The sequence below is a fragment of the Leucoraja erinacea genome, chromosome 40 (genome assembly GCF_028641065.1).
Source record: "Leucoraja erinacea ecotype New England chromosome 40, Leri_hhj_1, whole genome shotgun sequence".
NCBI lineage: Eukaryota > Metazoa > Chordata > Chondrichthyes > Rajiformes > Rajidae > Leucoraja > Leucoraja erinaceus.
The window spans coordinates 649,501-670,000 of record NC_073416.1 but is presented as its reverse complement, the minus strand read 5'-3'; the positions used below and the strand labels follow the sequence as shown (position 1 = coordinate 670,000).

At 50.6% G+C, this 20,500-nt stretch overlaps 1 protein-coding gene across 3 annotated transcripts in view; it reads right to left on the bottom strand.

Annotated features, from left to right (window-relative positions):
• Window positions 1-20,500, bottom strand: part of LOC129714728 (integrin alpha-7-like) — a 124,103-nt gene that overhangs the window by 28,116 nt on the left and 75,487 nt on the right. For all 3 annotated transcript variants that reach the window (XM_055664523.1, XM_055664522.1, XM_055664521.1), the window contains exons 8-15: window positions 19,388-19,476; window positions 18,142-18,269; window positions 16,727-16,822; window positions 9,719-9,780; window positions 7,105-7,280; window positions 5,446-5,595; window positions 3,820-3,929; window positions 1,813-1,996 (exon numbers count right to left, since the gene is read on the bottom strand). In XM_055664523.1, coding sequence (XP_055520498.1) covers window positions 1,813-1,996; window positions 3,820-3,929; window positions 5,446-5,595; window positions 7,105-7,280; window positions 9,719-9,780; window positions 16,727-16,822; window positions 18,142-18,269; window positions 19,388-19,476 — 995 coding nt within the window. The remainder of the gene's footprint in view (window positions 1-1,812; window positions 1,997-3,819; window positions 3,930-5,445; window positions 5,596-7,104; window positions 7,281-9,718; window positions 9,781-16,726; window positions 16,823-18,141; window positions 18,270-19,387; window positions 19,477-20,500) is intronic.

The following is a 20,500-nucleotide window of genomic DNA, read 5'->3' as shown; positions in this document are numbered from 1 at the left end:
GCACCCGTAGTCAGGAATGATCCAGGGACTCCGACGCTGTGAGGCAGCGGCTCTACCCGCTGCACCAATTGCTGCGTTCAATACTGCTTGTGGCCTTTCTTCCTTTGAAAGAGCGCGGAAGTCTAAGCCAAGGCGATCAGTAATCAGGACACTGTGGTTCGGAGATAAAGGGTTCAGGTGGGGTCAATCCTTTTGAGAAGACTAAGTAACTCTCTAATTTCCTCTCCAGTGGAGAGTTTCACTCAGATATTGTGTTAAACACACGAATAGAATGTGCGAAACAGTTAAGTGAAGAGAATGCTTCTTGGGCTGTGCGGTGACTTGGCTCGATGTTGGGACATCTGAGGCCCATTATAGGCCCAGTATCCTGGCAGAAAATCATGCCAGAACTGAGAGGTTGTAGCTATTAGGAATGGCTGGGGTTCTTTTCCCCAGTTAAGAAAGTATTTGCAAGGAGAGATGTGGAGAAACTATTTCAATTTCCTTGTCTTGATCCATCTTAAAGGCATCCTTGTAATAGTGCAACTCCGGACACCATTAATATACAGAAAGGTCATTCAGGAGCAAATTATTTTTCAAACATAACGGTACGTAGGTGAAATGGACTTTTGCAAGGATTAATATTGATCTCTCTAACTAGCCCTTGCATTCCCTCGCCCTCCATCCCTCCCCCAGCCAAGTTGTTGTGTTAGTTTCAAAGTCATCTTGTTGAGTCTCGTTGTTTGTAACTCATTTTCACCTAGCCCACAGCTAACAATGGCCTGTTTCCTGTATCATTGTTACGTTGGTGTGAATGACATGTTTTTACTGAACCTGTGCCCATTGGCATGATGTGGCAACACAGGCATTTTAGTTTAGTTTTGTTTAGAGATACAGTGCAGAAACAGCCCACCGAGTCCGCGCCGACCAGCGATCCCCACACAATAACACTATCCTACACACACTCGGGACAATTTACACTTATACCAAAGCCAATTCACCTACAAACCTGCACGTCTTTTGAGTGTGGGAGGAAACCGAAGATCTCGGGGGAAAAACCCACGCGGGTCACGGGGAGAACGTGCAAACTCCGTACAGACAGCGCCCGTAGTTGGGATTGAACCCGGTACTCTGACGCTGCGAGTGCTGTAAGGTAGCAACTCTACCGCTGGGCCACCGTGTGTGTCTGACACCCGGCCCACCCACACCCCAGTCACTTAGCTCCATAGATGCTGCCTGACCCGCTGAGTTACTCCAGCACTCTGTGAAACGTCACCTATCCATGTTCTCCACAGATGCTGCCTGACCCGCTGAGTTACTCCAGCACTCTGTGAAACGTCACCTATCCATGTTCTCCACACAGATGCTGCCTGACCCGCTGAGTTACTCCAGCACTCTGTGAAACGTCACCTATCCATGTTCTCCACAGATGCTGCCTGACCCGCTGAGTTACTCCAGCACTCTGTGAAACGTCACCTATCCATGTTCTCCACAGATGCTGCCTGACCCACTCAGTTATGGTGCAGCAGCATCTATGGAGCTAAGGAAATAGGCAACGTTTCGGGCCGAAATCCTTCTAGAAATAGGCAACGTTTCGGGTCGAAACCCTTACGGGTTTTGGCCCGAAACGTTGCCTATTTCCTTAGCTCCATAGATGCTGCCTGACCCGCTGAGTTACTCCAGCACTCTGTGAAACGTCACCTATCCATGTTCTCCACACAGATGCTGCCTGACCAGCTGAGTTACTCCAGCACTCTGTGAAACGTCACCTATCCATGTTCTCCACACAGATGCTGCCTGACCCGCTGAGTTACTCAAGTGGGGAACTGGTACCTGAGATGATCGGAAAGCAGAGTAGGAGAGTGTGTCGGGGAAGTTTGCCGTGAGAACGGCCTCGTGTGCGTCGTCTCCATCTTTACTCGGGTTCCTGGGGTCAGTCGGGAAGTTGGTGACGGTGATCTCCAATGCAATGTCCTCCTGGTCACTGAGGGAGAACACTTGCCTTCCTTGTTCATCTCTGCAATAAAGATGGCACATGATAAATAACTCAACCCACTGCCCTTCAGGCAAGGCTACACCCACAGTTGCAGTCTTGTCTGTCACCTACTCCTTCACAATATCGAGAAGTATCAGCTTTATGGTGCAGAATGAAAGATGGAACATAGAAGAGTACAGTAACAGGCCCTTCGGCTCACAGCGTCTGTGCCGAACAATGATTCCAAGGCCAACTCATGTCTGCATGCTTGTGATCCATATCCCACCATACATCCATTAGCCTATCGAAATGTCGCTTAGACATCAGTATCGTCAGAGAGTGGTGAATCTCTGGAACTCTCTGCCGCAGAGGGTAGTCGAGGCCAGTTCATTGGCTATATTTAAGAGGGAGTTAGATGTGGCCCTTGTGGCTAAGGGGATTAGGGGGTATGGAGAGAAGGCAGGGATGGGATACTGAGTTGGATGATCAGCCATGATCATATTGAATGGTGCAGGCTCGAAGGGCCGAATGGCCTACTCCTGCACCTAATTTCTATGTTTCTATTGGGTCTCCCCTCAGCCTCTATCGTTCCAGAGAAAACAATCCAAGTTTGTCCAACATCTCCCTGTTGCCAATACCCCCTAATAACTGCGCAACATGCAACACCTGTCCCTATATCTCCTCCCTCGACTCTGTCCAGGGACCCGACAGTCCTTTCAGGTTAGGCTGAGATTCACTTGTACCTCCTCCAACCTCATCTGCTGTATCAGTTGTTCAAGATGTGGACTCTTGTACATCGGCGAGACCAAACGCAGACTGAGCGATCGTTTCGCTGAACACCTTCGCTCAGCCCGCCTGGACCTGCCTGATCTCCCGGTTGCCAAACACGTTAATTCCCATTTCCCATGCTGACCTTTCTGTCCTGGGCCTCCTCCATTGTCAGAGTGAGGCCCAGCGCAAATTGGAGGAACAGCATCTCATATTTTGCCCAGTGGTATGAATATTGATGTCTCTAACTTCAAGTAACCCCTGCACTCCCTCTCTCTCTCTCCATCCCTCCCCCACCCAAGTCCCACCAGTTTCTTGTTCACACCCAGCAAACAGCTTCTTTCCTTTATCATCGTTACTTTTCATCCATTTGTTCTATATCTCTCCACATCACCAGAATTTAGGAGATTGAGAGGGGATCTTATAGAAACTTACAAAATTCTTAAGGGGTTGGACAGGCTAGATGCAGGAAGATTGTTCCCGATGTTGGGGAAGTCCAGGACAAGGGGTCACAGCTTAAAGATAAGGGGGAAATCCTTTAAAACCGAGATGAGGAGAACTTTTTTTCACACAGAGAGTGGTGAATCTCTGGAACTCTCTGCCATAGAGGGTAGATGAGGCCAGTTCATTGGCTATATTTAAGAGGGAGTTAGATGTGGCCCTTGTGGCCAAGGGGATCAGAGGGTATGGAGAGAAGGCAGGTACGGGATACTGAGTTGGATGATCAGCCATGATCATATTAAATGGCGGTGCAGGCTCGAAGGGCCGAATGGCCTACTCCTGCACCTAATTTCTATGTTTCTATGTTTCTATGTTTCTATCACCTTCTATATCTCTCGTTTCCCTTTCTCCTGACTCTCAGTCTGAAGACCCGAAACGTCACCCGTTTCTTCTTTTCACAGACCCTGGCATTATGTGTCTATCTTCGGTTTAAACCAGCATCTGCAGTTCCTTCCTACACATTTAATCTCTGAGGCTTTGTCCTGTAATTTCCCACGAAATGAGTCGGAACAGTGCGAGAGGAAGTAAGTGAGATAGCAACATAAACAATGCTGCAGATACAGATAAGAATATCTGAGGAAAGAAACCGTTCTTACAGTGGCAATGGCTGGAAGGCATCGTTCAGCCGGGTGCCAAATCTATACTTCAACTGTAGGTTGCTCTGACAAATCTTATCAGCACCACAGCCTTCCCTCAGGAAATTCACCTGCAAGCACACAACAGGAGCAAAGTACAGTTAGATTGGTGACCATTAAAGTCTGACGCAGTGGCTCTGGCAGCCTTGAAGGCCGTCTTGGTCAGTAGGTTTGAGGCTCTGATACTCAACTGCCTTTAGATCCCAGCGCAATACTGAGGGAGCTCCACACTCTCGCCACCTTTAGAACGAATGGGCAAATCTTTCTACCATCTACAGGTGGGCATGAAAAACACCATGGTCTCTTGGAGAGAGGAGCAGGAGAATTCTACAAGCCCTGGCCGGGCGGATGGGTAAAACAGACCAGCAGGCCAACAGCTCAAGGCCGTTTGTCGGAGGCTGTTGTGAATATCTCAATGCTTAGTTCCTGCATATATCCCAATTTCAATACAACTATGCTTGCAGGATATTTAATTGGCTCTAAAGGCCTCCGAGTTGATGAGAAGTTCTGTGGCAACGCAGGTCATTCTTGCTTAATGTAGAAACCACAGCAAGAAACGCACCAGAAAAGACCCGTGCACTTCACTGAAGGCAGTCACTAACTCTGCCCATGGATGTGGCCCCCGGTGGGTGCCGGAGGCCAGTCGAGGACCTTGGCGCCTCTTTGCATACTCTGTGTATGTACGCAAACCAAAGAGTTTCACTTTGGCATCTCACGTGTGATAATAAAGTATCAGTTCATCAATCAATTAAAGATAGACACAAAAAGCTGGAGTAACTCAGCGGGACAGGCAGCATCTCCGGAGGGAAGGTCGACCCGAAATGCCACCCATTCCTTCTCTCCAGAGATACTGCCTGTCCCGCTGAGTTACTCCAGCTTTTTGTGTCTATCTTCGGATTGAACCAGCATCTGCAGTTCCTTCCGACACATCAATAAATCGATCTCTTCAAACTATTTGTGGTGAGTGGCCGCAGGGATAGCCCGGTCATATATGGGACACAGAAGGCGAGCAGTTTTTAATCAACTTCAAATTGCCCCTGAAGGAAGTGGCTTGCTGGGGTATTTCAAAGAGCATTTAGAAATGAACACAGGCCAGACCAGATGTGGGTGGCAGGTTTGCTCCAAAGGACTTTGGTTAAGCAGACAACAGTTTAGAGTTGCAACAAGGAAACGGGCCCTTCGGCCCACCGAGTCCATGCCGACCATCGATCACGGATCTGGTATTTTCACAATAATCATCATTGGAGTTTAGTTTAGTTTAGTTTAGAGATACAGCACGGGAACAGGCCTTTCCAGGGATGGAACCCGGGTTTCTGGCACCGAGGCAGCAACTCTACCGCTGCGCCACCGTGTCACCCGAAAATACAAATGTATAAATTTGTTATTGATATTTATAAATTTATTTCATTAATAATTTGAACTCCCCCATCGGCATGGTGGGATTCGAGAAAGTCTTGAGATTCCATCCGGGACTCTGCCATCACCTTGTCCTCATGAATCAATCCGAGTCAACCCACTGCATTTACATTCTGAAATCCCACAGGCAGCCTTGTGCAGCTCCAGTGCAGAAGACACAGGTGCACCCACCTCTTCCCGCAATGTGTGAGAAACATCAGCATTTAAGACAGGCATCAAGTGCGCCAGCTGCCTGTCAGCCTGCTTCCTCGTGCGTTTGGCATCCTTGATCAAGTACGTCAACGTGACTGGGATGTGTCGCAGCTTGTCTCTGATGTTCTCCTGTCAACCCAAGCAATAGTAATCAGCAGCTTCCCTCTTCCTAATGCCTATCCATGCCTACAGTCAGTGCAGTACTCCTCCCCCATGCCCGTACACCCCCTGTACTCCAGTACTCCTCCCCCATGCCCGTACACCCCCTGTACTCCAGTACTCCTCCCCCATGCCCGTACACCCCCTGTACTCCAGTACTCCTCCCCCATGCCCTACACCACCTGTACTCCAGTACTCCTCCCCCCCCATGCCCCTACACCCCCTGTACTCCAGTACTCCGCCCCCATGCCCGTACACCCCCCCCATGTACTCCTCTAGTCTCCTCCCCCCATGCCCGTACACCCCCTGTACTCCTCTACTCCTCCCCCATGCCCGTACACCCCCTGTACTCCAGTACTCCCCCCCATGCCCGTACACCCCCTGTACTCCAGTACTCCCCCCATGCCCGTACACCCCCTGTACTCCAGTACTCCCCCCCCATGCCCGTACACCCCCTGTACTCCAGTACTCCTCCCCCATGCCCGTACACCCCCTGTACTCCAGTACTCCTCCCCCATGCCCGTACTCCCCCCCCATGTACTCCAGTACTCCCTCCCCCATGCCCGTACTCCCCCTGTACTCCAGTACTCCTCCCCCATGCCCGTACACCCCCTGTACTCCAGTACTCCTCCCCCATGCCCATACACCCCCTGTACTCCAGTACTCCTCCCCCATGCCCGTACACCCCCTGTACTCCAGTACTCCTCCCCCCCATGCCCGTACACCCCCTGTACTCCAGTACTCCTCCCCCATGCCCGTACTCCCCCTGTACTCCAGTACTCCTCCCCCCATGCCCGTACTCCCCCTGTACTCCAGTACTCCTCCCCCATGCCCGTACACCCCCTGTACTCCAGTACTCCTCCCCCATGCCCGTACACCCCCTGTACTCCAGTACTCCTTACACGCCACATCCATACACCCACTGTACCCATACCCTGGCACCCCTCTCCCACGCCTATACCACCCACTGTGCTCATGCCCCTGAGCATACCACTATGCCACCTGGCCAGTGCCACCTCCAGCTTAAGGATAAGGGGGAAATCCTTTAAAACCGAGATGAGAAGAACTTTTTTCACACAGAGAGTGGTGAATCTCTGGAACTCTCTGCCACAGAAGGTAGTTGAGGCCACAGTTCATTGGCTATATTTAAGAGGGAGTTAGATGTGGCCCCTGTGGCTAAGGGGATCAGGGGGTATGGAGAGAAGGCAGGTACAGGATACTGAGTTGGATGATCAGCCATGATCATATTGAATGGCGAATGGTGCAGGCTCGAAGGGCCGAATGGCCTCTACTCCTGCACCTAATTTCTATGTTTCTATGTACACCCCCTGTACTCCAGTACTCCTCCCCCATGCCTGTACACCCCCTGTACCCATACCCGGGCACCCCTCTCCCACGCCTATACCACCCACTGTGCTCATGCCCCCGAGCATACCACTATGCCACCTGGCCAGTGCCACCTCCAGCTTTCCTCCTTACCCGCAGCTTCATGGTGACGTTGACACAGTTGAGCTGCGACTGCCTCCGGAGGACCACTTCACCGGTGTATTGGTTCTCCGCGTCGCTAGGACCCCTCTTCAGAAAGGTCACGCGGGGGGGCCTCCTCGTCTGACCTTCGACCTCCGGCGAGTCGGCCTCAATTGCGAAGCCGAGAACTGCAAGCAACAAAGACAAGCACACGGTTCAACGACTGCCACGAGTGACAATACACCACTGGACACGTTTGTTCACAGTCACCTCTGGATTGGCTTCACCAGAGGCACCCTTCACCGAAACCATGGGTAATGCTCACACTCCTTCAACGCCCAAGCTAATATGTTTATTTAATAAGTGCAATTTTTTAACAAAATTGAACTATTTATTAAAACAACAAAGCATCTAAAAGTTGTTTGCAAATAAAAGATAACCTACAATGAATCAAGGGTAATCCAAAGATAGACGCAAAATGCTGGAGTATCTCAGTGGGTCAAAAGGAATAGGTGACGTTTCGGATCGAGACACTTCTTCACGACTGAGAGTCTCCAGGCCCGAAACGTCACCTATCCATGTTCTCCCCAAAGCATGCCTGACCCACTGAGTTATGGTGCAGCAGCATCTATGGAGCTAAGGAAATAGGCAACGTTTCGGGCCGAAACCCTTCTGGAAATAGGCAACGTTTTGGGCCGAAACCCTTCCGGGTTTCGGCCCGAAACGTTACCTATTTCCTTAGCTCCATAGATGCTGCTGCACCCGCTGAGTTACTCCAGCACTCTGTGAAACGTCACCTATCCATGTTCTCCACAGATGCTGCCTGACCCGCTGAGTTACTCCAGCACTCTGTGAAACGTCACCTATCCATGTTCTCCACAGATGCTGCCTGACCCGCTGAGTTACTCCAGCACTCTGTGAAACGTCACCTATCCATGTTCTCCACAGATGCTGCCTGACCCGCTGAGTTACTCCAGCACTCTGTGAAACGTCACCTATCCATGTTCTCCACAGATGCTGCCTGACCCGCTGAGTTACTCCAGCACTCTGTGTCAATCTTCAGTGTAAACCAGCATCTGCAGTTGCTTCCTACACAAGGGCAGTCCTACCTCGATCAAGCCTGGTTGGGGAAGGGATTGGATATGATTTTGCCAACCACCTTCCCACTCGCGTTCCAGGCAGGGAGCGGCAGACACGTGACCTTTAGCGCCATCTTGAATCAATTCTTGCCGATAAGGAAAATCTGCCCGCTTGGCGCTCTCACGTCTACGCAAGAGGCTTGTCGGTACAAGCACCAAAGCCGCCAAAATGGATGCTAAAAATTCCACGCTAATTGCGCAGTTAAGAACGGGGAGGTCTCGTTCCCTCTTCAGCACAGCGCGGCAAAAATGCACCTTGCCACCACTTTCGTGGGATCTTGCTTTGCGCGGAATGGCGCCTGCCTTTGCCTGCAAAACGTCATGTAACTTTCGCGCACACGTTTTGGCGCGTGCTTTGAAAAGTGAGAGGCTGCAGGAGGAAGACTTAGGGAGTAACTCGGGGAAAGCACAGGCTGAACGCCACACTCAGGTGTACAATGGCATGTTGTTCCCCCACACACTACTCACTGAATGCAGTTGCTGGCATTATGAAGGAGGGCACTGCCCTCTGGAGGGGGTGACCCATTCCCCATGAGGCTGCCCGGTAGGGTGCCAAGCAGCAGAGTCCCAAAGGCAAGCTTCCATGAAGCAGAAGGGGTGCAATGCACAGTTACAACATCCTCGTGGTTACTCCACCAGACCAGCTCCACGAGGATGCAGGATTCTGTTCTGCGGGATGTAACTGCTCGACACTGCCAGCTGTGCCCGGAGTAGATGGCAAAGCCTGGCCGCCGTGCCACACCACCGTAAAGCAGTGCTCCTCAGAGAGACCCTGCAGCCTGATAGCCCGAGCAGGGGTGTGCAAATGGCAGGCAAAGTTTTGAGTTCCTTCCCGCCACTCCACAACTGCTCCATCGGCTGCCAGCGGGGACCTGGCAATGCCGCCGGCAACACACGGTTCCTCGGCAAGTGCAGGCTTGGCCCAGTTGCCAGCAGACTTGCCGTGGACTCAGAATGATGTCAGCTCAAAGCCACTCGACAGAATACATGCACATAGTCCGCTCACAAAGTGCGCTGCGTTACTAGAAAAGAGACCTGTCTTTAGCGCCAGCACCTTCATCCTTCACACAAAATAGATCAAACAGCCGTTTGACTTATTGCCGTTCGCAAGAGTTTTGCCATGCACAAAGAATTGCTGCTGCCTTTGCCAACTGAACAACCATTACAGCGCTTCACAGGAATCTGCACCATGTACAGAACTTTTGAACATTTTATGAGACGCTACTGATTTCTACATGGCCAGGTTATTTCCTTCCCTGTAACACTCGCTGCTGCAATGCCCAGAGAGGTGTCGGGAAATGATTGACCTCAACAACATTTTTCTCAATGGCAAACCTTCAAGGTTCCGCACCCCTGGCACTGGGCACCTGCTCAGCCCATTTGGCACGTGGATGTCCACACAAGTTAATGCTTCATGAAATCCCCATTACCCCATTTTGTTTGAAACACTACATGGACGGCTCGGGCAATTCTGCTGTTGAACTTACCAATCCTGGGGTTGTAGGATTCAGGCTTCGATCTATAAAGGAAGCAGGCCCTGACATCAATACTGTGGGACAGAAAAAAACATTGTCAATTAGAACATAAACAAGCAGGGACATATCATCGTTAACACTGTGGATTCCTAACCTGCCCTCACTTCCTAAGATTCAACGGCAACAGGCATGTCCTAATCCAGCAGCGAATCAGCGGGCCGCACTTTGACTGGTGAAGCGCGCTGCAGCTAGTAGCATTGCTTCATTTCAGACCTGCGATGCTCAGCCTCGGATGTTTTGCAGGTGACAATCTAGGGGAGCAGAGCTGAGAAGATGCTGTGTGGATGTACGCTGGAATCTGTGCGGGCTCTTCAATGCACAATAGAAGGCAGAAGACAGACACCAAGTGCTGGAGTAACTCAGCGGGTCAGGCAGCATCTGTGGAGAACATGGATAGGTGACGTTTCACAGAGTGCTGGAGTAACTCAGCGGGTCAGGCAGCATCTGTGGAGAACAAGGATAGGTGACGTTTCACAGAGTGCTGGAGTAACTCAGCGGGTCAGGCAGCATCTGTGGAGAACATGGATAGGTGGCGTTTCACAGAGTGCTGGAGTAACTCAGCGGGTCAGGCAGCATCTGTGGAGAACATGGATAGGTGACGTTTCACAGAGTGCTGGAGTAACTCAGCGGGTCAGGCAGCATCTATGGAGCTAAGGAAATAGGCAACGTTTCGGGCCGAAACCCGCAAGGGTTTCGGCCCGAAACGTTGCCTATTTCCAGAAGGATTTCGGCCCGAAACGTTGCCTATTTCCTTAGCTCCATAGATGCTGCTGCACCATAACTGAGTGGGTCAGGCAGCATCTGTGGAGAACATGGATAGGTGACGTTTCACAGAGTGCTGGAGTAACTCAGCGGGTCAGGCAGCATCTGTGGAGAACATGGATAGGTGACGTTTCACAGAGTGCTGGAGTAACTCAGCGGGTCAGGCAGCATCTGTGGAGAACATGGATAGGTGACGTTTCACAGAGTGCTGGAGTAACTCAGCGGGTCAGGCAGCATCTGTGGAGAACATGGATAGGTGACGTTTCACAGAGTGCTGGAGTAACTCAGCGGGTCAGGCAGCATCTGTGGAGAACATGGATAGGTGACGTTTCACAGAGTGCTGGAGTAACTCAGCGGGTCAGGCAGCATCTGTGGAGAACATGGATAGGTGACGTTTCACAGAGTGCTGGAGTAACTCAGCGGGACAGGCAGCATCTGTGGAGAACATGGATAGGTGACGTTTCACAGAGTGCTGGAGTAACTCAGCGGGTCAGGCAGCATCTGTGGAGAACATGGATAGGTGACGTTTCACAGAGTGCTGGAGTAACTCAGCGGGTCAGGCAGCATCTGTGGAGAACATGGATAGGTGATGTTTCACAGAGTGCTGGAGTAACTCAGTGGGTCAGGCAGCATCTGTGGAGAACATGGATAGGTGACGTTTCACAGAGTGCTGGAGTAACTCAGCGGGTCAGGCAGCATCTGTGGAGAACATGGATAGGTGACGCTTTGGGTCGGGACTCTTCTTCAGACAGATTGGAGTGGAGGGAGGGGGGGGTGAGGTGGATCTGGAAGTGAGAAAAAACCAGGACAAATCAAGGCTGGCAACAGATGACCTCAGGCAGAGAGGTTCCCTGATAGGCTGATTGTTGGCTCAGGACGGTTAGAGGGTTACATGAACTGAGGAACTGGCTGAAATGAGGGGGCGGAGAGTGAGTCGAGGGGCGTGGGAGGTGTTTGTAGAAGTTACCTAAAATTGGGGGTCAGTATTCATACCGCTGGGGTGTAAGCTGCCCAAGTGGAACATGAGATGCTGTTCCTCCAGTTTGCATCTATCCTCACTCTGCAATGGAGGAGGTCGAGGACGCAATGGTCAGTGTGGGAATGGGAGGGGGAGTTAAAGTGCTGAGCAGCCGGGAGATCCAGCAGGTCTTGGCGGAGCGAGCGCAAATGTGAAGTGAAACGGCCGCTGGGTCGACGCTTGGTCTTGCCGATGTACAGGAGGTCACATGAGGAACAGCAGAGGCAGTAGATGAGGTGAGAGGAGGTGAGGTCGCACCTGGAAAGGCTGCTGGGGTCCCTGGATGGAGGAGAGTTAGATTTAGCTCCGAGGGCAAACGGAATCAAGGGATATGGGGAAATAGCAGGACTGGGGTACTGATTTTAGATGATCATAGAAACATAGAAATTAGGTGCAGGAGTAGACCATTCGGCCCTTCGAGCCTGCACCGCCACATGAGTCCACATCTCTGTTTTGCAATTTGCGCCTTGGATAGTCAGAGGAGTGAGACAAGGTACCACGCAACCAACCACAGGATCACGCTTGTCTCGACAGTCATATCCATCACAGGGAATCCAGAGAGTGACTCCAGACTCATTCGTCCCCCTGTCTACCATGGAGAGGTGTACAACATGGAGCATCGTTCCGGATTTTTCAAGCGCTCCGTAATCTGCCCTTTCATTGCCAGCAGGAGGTCTACAAGCCGTAGCTTTGACCATCCACTGCGTTCACTGGCAACACCCAGTCTCCATCCCAACCTCTCTGCTGTCGATGGATGTAAATCCACTTTGCCGGGGAGATTACAAGACTGGGATCAGCTCTGGAAAAGCTGGTCGGAAGAGTCAAGAGTTAAGGGGGATAATTCCACGGTCCCACCTCCGACATCCTTGGGAAGCATTAAGTTGCAGACAGGTACAGGCCTCCGCCATTGAATGAGATTATAGCTTATCTGTGGCCCCATTCCTATTCCTGTCCCTGCCCCTGCCCCTTAAAGGCCCTGTCCCACTTCCCCGAGTTACTCCCGAACTCTCCCGAGTTTTCCCCATTGATTCGAACTCGGAGAATTACGGTAATAGCCATTCGTAGGTACTCAGGGCTATTTATTTACTTGTAGACATTTATCAACATGTTGAAAAATCGTCCTGACTTACCTGATGCCCCGAGTTCCTACGGCTGGCATTACGAGCCGCTAGGAAACATCTACGGCCTCCTACGAGCTCGCTACCAACATTCCCCGAGTTCGAATCAAGTGGAAAACTCGGGAGAGTTCGTGACTAACTCGGGAAAGTGGGACAGGGCCTTAACACTGATTTGAAACAAAATGAAAAAGGGCATTGGAGTCTCCCAAACCCAGTGGCCCAGGATGGGAAAGGAAGACACAATAATTGCGCTGTCCCACAGGCGGGGATGCTCATCGGAGAGTCAGGCTCGTTGGACTCAAAGTCCCCATCTCTGCACACCCCCCACCCAGCTGCATGAGAGAGCCAGGACCATGCTTGACTGGCCACGACTGAGAGACTTGTGCAAGGATCAGCGGAGATTTGGCGCGGCACGGTGGCGCAGCGGGTAGTGTTGCTGCCTCACAGCGCCAGAGACCCGGGTTCCACCCCGACTACGGGTGCCGTCTGTACGTAGTTTGTACCTTCTCCCCGTGACTGCGTGGGTTTTCTCCGGGTGCTCCGGTTTCCGCCCACACTCCAAACATGTGCAAGCTTGTAGGTTAATTGGCTTTTGTTAAACTGTCCCTAGTGTGTGCAAGATAGAACTAGTGTGCGGTGATCGCTGGCCAGCATGGACTCGGTGGGCCGAAGGGCCTGTTTCCACAATGTATCTCTAAAGTAAACGGAACAAATTGACCTCTGTAAATTGCCCCTAGTGTGTAAGGAATCGATGCAAAAGTGGGATTTGTGTGAACGGGTGATTGATGGTCAGCATGGACTCGGCGGGCCGAAGGGCCTGTTGCCGTGCTGTATCTTTCAATCAATTCAATCAATTGATTTCTGGAGGCAGGGTTGTGCAGGGTTGGACTTCATTGCAGTCCAACAATCTGCTCTGCCAGACCATCCGTGGATGTAAAGGAATGGTCAATGTATACGGCCTAAACCTTGCATCAGTCCTGGTGAAAAGTTGAATGTTCCCTGCCATTGCAGATGCTGAGTGTTCCTCCTGCAGTCTGTTGTGTCTCCACTGAGGAGAGGCCGCGGGCTGGCTTGGTAAAGTGGTCAATCAAGTGAAGAGTGTTTTACTGTCATGTGTCCGAAAACGGAACAATGAAATGTATATTTGCAGCAGCATAACAGGTGTGTGAACACAAAAAGCTGGAGTAACTCAGCCGGACAGACAGGCAGCATCTCTGGAGAGAAGGAATGGGTGACGTTTCGGGTCGAGACCCTTCTTCAGATTCCGTTTTGGTCGAGATCCTCCTTCAGAAGTCTCAACCCGAAACGTCACCCAGTTTGGGAGGAATTCCTTCAGCAAAAGGGTGGTGAATCTGTGGAATTCATTGCTGGGGAGGCCGAGTCGATGGGTGCTTTTAAAGTGGAGATTGGTAGATTGTTGATTAGGACGGGTGTCCAGGGTTATGGGGAGAAGGCAGGAGAATGGGGTTAAGCAGAAAAAATAGATCAGCAATAATTGAATGGAGGAGTAGGCTCGATGGGCTGAATGGCCTAATTCTGCTCCTATGACTTATGAAGTTGACATGTTAGGTTGTGGGTGTGCTGCAGTTTTGCAAAGTTGAAGTATTGTAGCTGGGCACCAAGCCAGCTGATATCAGCAATGTCTTTCCAATGAACTGCAAAGACCCCATGAAATTGGAGGCCTTCCATTTCATTGACAGCATCTCACGTTGGCATGGCTGGGCCTCACCCAGGAGAGGGCACACATTTCCTCCTTCGCCTCAGTGTCCCATGGCACCATTCCTCAGTCGCTTCCTGGAGGGGCACTGAGCAGCGGGCACCTCGCCTGATGGGCAGTGCCACCCTTGCCCTCTCCGGCTCCGCTCCGCTCCCCGCGCAAGTGACTGGAGCACTCGCTGTGCACCAGCTGCAGTTGGCAGCGACTCATCAGCTTTCGCATGGGGAAGATCTCCCAGTGCAGCTTAAATGGGTTGAAGGACACGGCCACTGCAAGCAGGGTGGGAGTGTTTTGAAATGTGGCCCCATCACGCCAGCTTCACCAGCCTGGCACGTGTGTGGCACAAAGGCTCACCGAGCATTCCTGTCTACTGCCTGCCGCCGCACGTGGCAGCAGACCCCCCCCCACCTGTCCCTACCTGGTCCCAGCACACTCCCACCCCCCATCGACCAACCACTGCCCCCCTCCTGCTGCTACTCCTCAGCGGTACATCATGGGCGCAGTGTGAAACATAGAAACATAGAAATTAGGTGCAGGAGTAGATGCCATTCAGCCCTTCGAGCCTGCACCATTCGCCATTCAATATGATCATGGCTGATCATCCAACTCAGTATCCCGTACCTGCCTTCTCTCCATACCCCCTGATCCCCTTAGCCACAAGGGCCACATCTGACTCCCTCTTAAATATAGCCAATGAACTGTGTGGCCTCAACTACCCTCTGCGGCAGAGAGTTCCAGAGATTCACCACTCTCTGTGTGAAAAAAGTTCTTCTCATCTCGGTTTTAAAGGATTTCCCCCTTATCCTTAAGCTGTGACCCCTTGTCCTGAAGCTGGGCACTGGGCACTTTCCCATGTGGGTAGAGAAGAATGCTGCCACACTCTCTCATTAACAGGAGCCCTGCGTGAAGTGAAAGGGGCGGGGGAGAGGGGTTTTGTCCCTCCTCCCTCCAAGGCAGTGCCAGCTGGCGGGACATGATTCCCGGGATACAAGCAACCTCTGGGTACACCACGCTAGTTGTTATTCCTCAAAGGCAGGCTGAGCCTGGAAAGCCCAGTGCTGAGACTGACCACAGGGGCCTGCAGTGGTCGTGCAGTGAAATCTCTAACCCATTCTCAATGGGCCGAATGGCCTTTATTCTGTTCCTATGACAAATGAACTTACTTATTCTGTTCCTTTGACTTCAGAACAGACTGACAATTTCATGACATTAGGTGCAAGAGGAAGAATCTCAGTCCCTTTAGATTCCCCACTCAATCTTTCACCTGATTTATAGTGGGTCGCAGGTAAGGCTGTGTACAACAAACAAGGGTTTTTTACCTCTGACCAGGTCCTCAGTACTAGCCCTCATACGTTCATAAGGTCATAAGTGATAGGAGCAGAATTCGGCCATTCGGCCCATCAAGTCTACTCTGCCATTCAATCATGGCTGATCTATCTCTCCCTCCTAACCCCATTCTCCTGCCTTCTCCCCATAACCCCTGCCACCCGTACTAATCACTAAACTATTCCTTCATTCTAATCTAACCAAGAATCTGTCAATCTCCACCTTAAAATACCCAATAACTTGGCCTCCACAGCCGTCTGTGGCAGTGAATTCCACAGATTCACCACCCTCTGGCTAAAGAAATTCCCCCTCATCTCCTTCCGAAAGGCACGTCCTTTAATTCTGAGGACCTTTAATTCTGAGTCTGTGCCCTCTAGTCCTAGACTCTCCCACCAGTGGAAACATCCTCTCCACGTCCACTCTATCCAGGCCTTTCACTGTTCGAGAGGAGCACAAACCTGCTGGCCTTCCTGCAAATGCAGGGCTGTGCGTTTAACTGCTGAGCCACTGGGATCTGCTCTTTATATCCAGTCAGATAGAAGTGGGTCATTTGTCCCGACATTTACGCCCCACACAAACTTCCTCCCACCACGTTGCATCCCATCGGCATTTCCTGCAATTCCTTCTTTCTTCCTCGTGCAGACCCAGTTTCCCCTTCAATCCATTTCCGTCATTCACCGCAGAAAGAATTTTCCCCAGAAATGCCGACTGGATTGGTTATATTCACAGCTCTTGTTGTGATCTCACCGACAGCAGGAAACATTTTCTCCGCATCTAACCTTTGGTCATTTTGAACGCTTCAACCAGGCCACACAAGCCTGGCCTTCTAGTTTTCCTTTCTCCTTATTAGGACTGGTAACCAGAGGGGGAATTTGTAAACGGGAGCTTGTAATGGAATTTCCTTTAAAAGCGAGTGGACTGTGTGACCCCGACAGGAGCCAGTGCAGATGTTTCCTGCCGCCCAGCTACAGGGAAACATCTCGTTAGGTTCCATTGTCCTTGTTGATGTGGTTTCTTACCAGATGCCCGCCGTTAGCCTGCAGTTCTCCAACTCCAGATCAATTTGCTGCGGTTTGATGTAAATGTGGTTCGTCACATTAATGACAGGACATGCTCTGCGGCAAGAGACAGAAGATTCAGAATTCAAAGGGTCAAAGGTGTTTTATTGTCACCTGTACCAATGAAGGTGCAGTGAAATTCGATCTACCATACACCCATATTAAAAAAACCTAACAAGACACACAACTACATACAAGTTAACATAAACATCCACCACTGTGGTTCCCCACACTCCTCACTGTGATGAAAGGCAATAAAGTCTAATCTTCTTCCCTTCTTTTCTCCTGCGGTAGGAATAGTGGAATAGTCATCGAGTCATAGAGTGATACAGCGTGGAAACAGGCCCTTCGGCCCAACTTGCCCACACCGGCCAACATGTCCCATCTACATTAGTCCCACCTGCTTGCGTTTGGTCCATATCCCTCCAAACCTGTCCTATCCATGTACCTGTCTAATAGTTTCTTAAACGTTGGGATAGTCCCAGCCTCAACTACCTCCTCTGGCAGCTCGTTCCATACACCCACCACCCTTTGTGTGAAAAAGTTACCCCTCAGATTCCTGTTAAATCTTTTCCCCTTCACCTTGAACCTATGTCCTCTGGTCCTCGATTCCCCTACTCTGGGCAAGAGACTCTGTGCATCTACCCGATCTATTCCTCTCGTGATTTTGTACACCTCTATAAGATCACCCCTCATCCTCCTGCGCTCCATGGAATAGAGACCCAGCCTGCTCAACCTCTCCCTGTAGCTGACACCCTCTAGTCCTGGCAACAACCTCGTATGAGTGCGAACATAGCCTTGAGCGCACTCTCAAGCTTCCCTTCTTGGAGTTGGAAGTTGGGTTTAGGTTTATTATTGTCACGTGTGGCAAGACAATTATAAACCTAAGTGCAGTGAAGATCTTTATTTTGCATGCAATCATTCAAGCAAAGGTATCAGGTGCATCAAATAGTTGGCAACAATGTAGGGCATCAGTTCCATAGACAAAGTCCAATGTCCGCAATGGGGTCGAGGTGAATCGGAACAATACCTTTGCTTATGGAAGTGCCGTTCAGAAACCATATAAATGATGAGAAGAACCTGTTCCTTTGATTACGTCTTTGATCATGTTAGCTGCTTTTCTCTGGAGAGAAGGAATGGGTGACATTTTGGGTGGAGACCCTTCTTTAGATTCAAGTCTGAAGAAGGGTCTCGACCAGAAACGTCACCCATTCCTCCTCTCCAGAGATGCTGCCTGACCCGCTGAGTTACTCCAGCTTTTTGGGTCTGCCTTCACTAGATCCAACACCCAGTGATTTCCCCGCATCCCTGCAAAGGTTTCAACATCTGCAATCTCCCCCGACCCTTGTGGCAAAGAGTTCTCCGTGATGTCTCACCTGAACAGAACTGCAGAATCAGAGAGTGACCCGACCACCATATCTGGGTAAGAATTATCATCAATGTCTACTCCTCCGTCAATGGAGTACCCGAACTTGGTCACTCCCACGGTTTCTCCTTCGATTATCTACGAGAGGGAAGCATGGTTCAAGAATCACTGTTCAAAGACAAGGCTGGCATCACATGGCCCAACATTGTGAACAAATGCAGGCTTAGTCCATATAACAAATATAGAGCGGCACGGTGGCGCAGCGGTAGAGTTGCTGCCTCACGGCGCCAGAGACCCGGGTTCCATCCTGACTACGGGCGCTGTCTGTACGGAGTTTGCACGTTCTCCCCGTGACCTGCGTGGGTTTTCTCCAGTTTCCTCCCACACTCCAAAGATGTACAGGTTTGTAGGTTAATTAGCTTCGGTAAATAGTGAAAATTGTCCCTAGTGTGTGTGTAGGTTCAGTGTACGGGGTGATCGCTGGTCAGTGCGGACTCGGTGGGCTGAAGGGCCTGTTTCCACACTGTATCTCAAAATTCTAAAGTTTAAATCTCCGAAACAGCAGCCCCTGTAGCCAGACTTATTTATTCAATCATTTCAGGCAAATGTTTAGAATTTAGAGTTCAGAGATATAGGGTGGAAACAGGCCCTTTGACCCATCAGGTCCGTGCCGACCACCGATCACCTGTACACTAGTTCTATCCTACACCCTTGGGACGTTAGGTGCACCAAGAAACATTTGGACAGGTACATGGATAGAACAGGTTTGGAGGGATATGGGCCAAATGCAGGCAGGTGGGACTAGTGTAGCTGGGACATGTTGGCCGGTGTAAGCAAGTTGGGCCGAAGGGCCTGTTTCCATGCTGTATCACTCCATGGCTATGACTCTATATCAATTTACACAGGGCCAATTAGCCTACAAAGCTGTATGTCTTTAGAATGTGGGAGGAAACCGGAGCACCCGGAGAAAACCCACGCGGTCAGCGTGAGAACGTGCAAACTCCGTAATGACAGCACCTGTAGTCAGGATCCAACCTGGGTCTGTGGAGCATCTGCATTACCCGCTGCGGCGTTATCCCGCCCAGCATCAGTATATTATAAAACAAAGCACAACTTGCAAATGTCAATGAATTAGACTCAATTGCAAAAGTCAATGAATTAGGTAAATGAATTGACTCAATTAGAAATCGATTCCAGTGCATGCAATCGCTTATCACCAGTTGCTTTAATTCAATATGTGTGTCTTTGCTGGGTACCTGAGCAGGAATTGTGTTCAAGCCAAACTTGTTTCCATGGTAGATGTAGACCTTGCCATGTTCATCGTACGGGGCCCCAACAGCAATGTCTTATAAAATAAGAGAACGATATTCTGTCAGCCTCGGCACATACATACTTGCGGCCTGCTGGAATCAATCAGCAGAAATCTGCACTGGAGCTTACAGCTCGGAACAATTTTTGCTGCTGTTATGAGCCCAGCACTAAAGGAACGTTACTTTAAAATCAGAGCCCTTCCAATCAAGAGTGTTCAGAAACACCTCTGCTTAGAAGTTGGGAGGTCATATTGCAGTTGTATGCGACACTGGTGAGGCCGCATTTGGAGTATTGTGTTCAGTTCAGTTCTCAATCAGCTTGGAAAAAGGAATGGGAGTCCAAGGGCGACCCAAATAAACATCTGATGTCAGACCCCACCCTACCTGTCCCTGACACCAATCTCCCAAGGAAGCAGTGGACAACGCTGAATAGATTCAGGACTGGACATGGCCGCTGCTTGGCCAGCCTTCACAAATGGGGCAGCAGTCCAACCCCACGGTGTGCTTGTGGAGAGCAGCAAACAATGCAACACATCATTGAAGCATGCCCTCAACAAAGACTCAAAGGAGGACTTGTCACCCTTCATACAGCAGATCAAGAGGCAACTGCTTGGCTAAAGGACTTTGCATTCGCTAAATAAAAGTTCTGGGCACCGTGTTATAGGAAAGATGTTGTCAAGTTGGAAAGGGTACAGAGAAGATTTACGAGGATGTTGCCAGGACTAGAGGGTGTGAACTACAGGGAGAGGTTGAGCAGGCTGGGTCTCTATTCCATGGAGCGCAGGAGGATGAGGGGTGATCTTGCAGAGGTGCACAAAATCATGAGAGGAATAGATTGGGTAGATGCACAGAGTCTCTTGCCCAGAGTAGGGGAATCGAGGACCAGAGGACAGAGAATTAAGGGGAAAGATTGAATAGGAATCTGAGGGGTAACTTTTTCACACAGAGGGTGGTGGGTGTATGGAACGAGCTGCCAGAGGAGGTAGTTGAGACTGGGACTATCCCAACGTATAAGAAACAGTTAGACAGGTACATGGATAGGACAGGTTTGGAGGGATA